The sequence below is a fragment of the Perkinsus marinus genome (genome assembly GCF_000006405.1).
Source record: "Perkinsus marinus ATCC 50983 genomic scaffold scf_1104296958914, whole genome shotgun sequence".
Lineage (NCBI taxonomy): Eukaryota > Perkinsozoa > Perkinsida > Perkinsidae > Perkinsus > Perkinsus marinus.
Genome location: NW_003206607.1, coordinates 208582 through 212902, shown reverse-complemented (window position 1 = coordinate 212902; position 4321 = coordinate 208582). Strand labels below are relative to the sequence as shown.

General features: G+C 50.0%; 2 protein-coding genes across 2 annotated transcripts; one reads left to right on the top strand and one right to left on the bottom strand.

Annotated features, from left to right (window-relative positions):
* Positions 1–26: 26 nt before the first annotated feature.
* Pmar_PMAR027917 (apicomplexan-specific protein, putative) lies at positions 27–1180 on the top strand (the record flags this gene model as incomplete). The annotated part of the gene is made up of 6 exons (XM_002773415.1): positions 27–152; positions 198–340; positions 389–527; positions 579–821; positions 870–1002; positions 1056–1180. 6 exons carry the CDS (start codon positions 27–29, stop codon positions 1178–1180), a joined length of 909 nt encoding a protein of 302 aa, XP_002773461.1.
* A 617-nt stretch (positions 1181–1797) lies between these two features.
* On the bottom strand, positions 1798–4041 carry Pmar_PMAR027916 (Pregnancy-associated glycoprotein 2 precursor, putative; the record flags this gene model as incomplete). The annotated part of the gene is made up of 14 exons (XM_002773414.1): positions 1798–1972; positions 2017–2099; positions 2146–2257; positions 2299–2403; positions 2454–2538; positions 2580–2659; positions 2702–2831; positions 2958–3063; positions 3106–3190; positions 3237–3342; positions 3389–3502; positions 3548–3691; positions 3742–3925; positions 3973–4041. The coding sequence occupies 14 exons, from the start codon at positions 4039–4041 to the stop codon at positions 1798–1800; spliced, it is 1578 nt and encodes a 525-aa protein (XP_002773460.1).
* Positions 4042–4321: the final 280 nt, after the last annotated feature.

The following is a 4321-nucleotide window of genomic DNA, read 5'->3' as shown; positions in this document are numbered from 1 at the left end:
CTAGTCCCAGTCCCCGCCTCTTGAAGATGTTCTTTGGCATAGCGCTGAAGGGTGGGGAGTCTCAGACCATGGACGAGGTCAACGCCGATATGGTCCATCTCACACAAGCGTGCTTGGTTGACCCCAAGACGGACTCCCGATGTGAGATACAGGTAGTTCTCTAAGGAAGACTGTCTAAATGTCATCGTCGCTCTCAGGTGAAGGAGACTGAAGGCGAGTCCTTCACAATTGCAGTGCTGACCAAGGGCAGCTCGGATGCTTTGAGCCTCGACCTTACCTTCTCCCCGGCCGATCCACCGACCTTTGTCAATAAGGGCAAAGAGGAAGTTCATCTCACTGGGTAGGATGAGCCGGTTCCGCTATATCGCCTGTATGGTATGCCTCGTAGATGCTATGAATTTTATGATGTCGAAGGTGAGGAGGACGAAGAGGAGGAAAGTGAGATCGACGAGGCTGAGATGAATGAGACGCTCAATACTAAGCTCACTGAGATGATCAAGGAAAAGGCCAAGGAGCAGGGCATCGAGGTGAGAGTATTGGCCCAACACTCTCATCCAGGGTTATCGATAGCTCGTCAGGTCGAGGAAAGTGATGATGATGACGAGGAGGAGGAGGAAGAAGAAGAGGAAGACGTGGAGGTAGAGGAAGTTGAGTCTGAGGGCGAGGAGGAGCCAGCCGCCGCTGAGGAATCCTCTCCCAAGAAGGCCGAATCTCCCAAGAAGCCTTCTCCCAAGAAGGCCGAATCTCCCAAGAAGCCTTCTCCCAAGAAGGCCGAATCTCCCAAGAAGCCTTCTCCTAAGACGACGGAAGTCGCTAAGGAGGTAGTAAGGGTTGTCTGAGTGTGATATTGTTGATTTCATTGTGTGCAGGAGAAGAAGAGGAAGCTCTCCGTTGACGAGTCCTCCCCCAAAACGAGTAAGCCCGCCAAGGCCGCAAAGAAGGACGGCAATAAGGTGGAAGACGACTATGCCAAGAGTATAGTCGAGTTCCTCACCAAGAACGGTAAGCTTATCGCTCCGTCAAGCGCATGATTTTGGTACTGGTCACCACTTCAGGTCGCACCAATGTGGGGCAACTAGGGTCCAAGTGCCGTAAGCCTGCGTCGGTGAGCAAGCTTTCTACCTTCATCAAGAGTCGACATGAGTTCAAACTCTCAAATGGTTTCATCGAGCTCGCCTAATGATAGTGAGTAACGTATTTACCAGGGCGGAATTGGATGAACAAGAACAACGAAAGTTTAAAACTGAAGATTCAGTGTTGTCTTTATAAGAAAGTGTCAATCCACACTAGGAGCGAGTCGTGTCCACTCATTTGAGAAATAGTCGGTAGCCTCGATAATTTTAACCATGAGATAAAGAAGTCTCACCCCTTTGAAAAAGACACACGGCAGATACGTTGGAAGCAGGATATTTGGCATTTATTACTCCACCACTTGACAGTTGGATTAAATTGGAAATTTTGTATATTTAGCAATCATCAGCAGTTTACATCATCCTGAAAGTTTTCTAATAATCTCAGTCGTTTTTCAGCTCAGCAATATGGTACTGCCTTTTTAGTTATTTTAATCCTATTGGGCTTTGCATAACCCCACGTTTTGTTTGTATATGGAATTTATAAAACTCACTGTACGATACATTCTGATGCAATAACAGAAGTCTCACTCAACGGGTGAATGATCGTATAATCACTGGAAAACTCAATATCAGCGTGTTAAATCGAACACCGATTTGTAAGCATGTCTACTCATTCACAACGACTTTGATCCCATGCGGTATTCTTCCCCAAGTGAGAAAGGATCTAAGGTGTTCCATTGGAGGGCGGATGCCTAACAGTACGTCGATCAACCTTACTGGCATCATGGCGTGCTTCTGCAAATCCGACAAATGCCGCGCCTGGGCTCCCATCGCCGCGATCAAAAGTGGTGAACCAATGTCTCATAAAGACCTCACCAAATAGGAAAGCAGGACCGTACCTGAAACCGTAGCATTACAGTGAAGAGCAGTCAGTCCCCCTTACTCATCGGGCACTGGTATCGCCATGAAGGCCGGCTCACAGTATCCGTCTCCAGTGCCAACCATGTACACCGACGAGGGTATAGCCTACAGGAATAGGACATGGCCGACCGCATAGCTCAATCGTCTTCACCAAGTCGAACGGTTGACTGTTCTCATCCCGCAGCATATAGTGTAGATCGGGATAAGCCTCCTTGTCGGCTGCAATCTGATTGCATGCTCCACCCGGCAAGCGACGGAGGATTCTAAAACAACGACTTCAGCTCGCCGAGAGTGATGCCTTTACTTTTCAGCCAGGCCCGGAGGGGCCGTGAAGTACGTAGTCCCTGTATCAATAATCAACTTCCTAACCCTCTTCTCTTCATCAGACCCGTGCCTCTCAGTGCGAAAACTGAGCCAAGACATGTACTGTCAGAAACACCATTACTATCCAACTCTCACCTCGACGATCCATCATCAACTTCATTGATGAAGTCCTCGAAGAAGCTCTGCGTACCACTAGACAAGGCTGCGAACGACTTGTTGCCTAACGAAGAGTAGACCACCACCACGATCAGCCTCTCCCACCGATGAGGAAGTCATCCAAGTCGATCGACCAGTAGTGTTCCTGTGTAACTGGGAACATCTTGATGTCGTTTTTGTAGAACCTATATTATAATGACGGTACTCAAGGACTATACTTTCAGTACCTCGAGTCGACTCCTCCAAAAAGAATCGCTGAACGCGTTGAAGGCATCGGCTCGAAGTAGAAGCTAAACTCGTTCTGGCCCCCCAGGACATTCTGCCGCATTACGTTATCGAAGAAAGGTACATGACCATCTGAACAGAACTCTGCATTCGAACGCCTTTGCAAAGTACTATTGCCCTCGACGATGGACATACTTCATCACATGTAGTAGTCAATGCCCGAAATATCCTTCCGAGTGCGAGATCCTACATTACTACCTGCAGCCATTGACGGAAAGGCCAGTCCGAGTATACCCTCGAACGGTATCTCATAGAAGATCTTTCCCAGCTCTTCCTCAATCATAGCGAAGGTTTGGTCTTTCACCTGTCACCGCCTCGCTGTCACCACAGCTGTGTGATAGACTACCTGATACGGCCCCACCGACAGAGTGTCGACCCCTTCCGGACCCCGGAGCTCTCCTGTGCCAAACTGGATATCCAGGTGGTTGGGCCTAAAGAAGGATCAATAGAACTGAGGAGCCCCACAGCTCTCCCTACACTGTAGTATTCTCGAATGAGCCACTCTCGAACATGTTGAACTTATGTCGATTCCGACAGGGCTCGCTGATGCACAACGCCGACTGCACCCAGAGATTGGTCGACCCTAAGGAAAGCCTATTGCACAATCCACTGCAGGGGAATAGCTATACCAGTATCGAAAACCACGTTGACCATGGCCTGGGGCTTCGCTCCGTCGTCGACAGTACCCACCCCTATCGGACCCACGTACTGTGAATCTCGGAGGTTCGTCAGCGGTATGACACCTGTCTAGAATACTCCCTCTCTAACCCTTCCAATAGATGCCCTACCGTTCGCGCTGACCTGGTAGGCCCGACCATGTCTGTGCCTCTTCACTTTAGCACCCTCCAAGGTCATGCCCTCCTCGAGGTCCGATACCCCATCCGGATTGTAGTACTGCGCGAAGAGGTCACGATGGTGGTCCCGGAGACGTTCTGAAACAATCACAGTGGCTCCTATACACGTAGTCCGCTGTCACTAGTACCTATCTGATGCTTTGTGACGAGAGTGTGGTACTCGAAAAAGGAGCTGGCATGGTGCGGTTTGACGGCACCAACGCGACCACGCACATTCCCACTGGGCGTCTCGTCCACCGTAGTACCAACTGGTACCAGAGGTAGCACATGCATAGGACCATGACCAGCATGGACCCGCCCGTCAGCTAGGACCTACAATGAGTGAGTACAGGGACAGGCTCCCTGCTACGACCTACTACCAAAAGGGTGACGAAGACTACGGCCCAGCGCATGTGCCGACTGAAGCCAGTGGTGCAGGAGTAGGTCATAGGATGATCTCCACTATGTGGATCATGCCCACTTAGAGAAGGCTCAATGATGACGATAATAAGAGCTGAAAGAAAAGGGCTCGGCGGTCGAGCAGCACTGCTATCAGCACGGCAATCATGCGTTCTTGCAGTTTACATGCAGAATTCGAAAAAAGCGCGCGCCGGAAATAAGTACCCTAACTTAGACATCATCTTACGCACTTGAGCTTCCTCAATGGAATTGTTGTCGCAGGACTTGCTAATCGGTGGCATGTCCAGCATCTGCACTCGCATGAGAAGC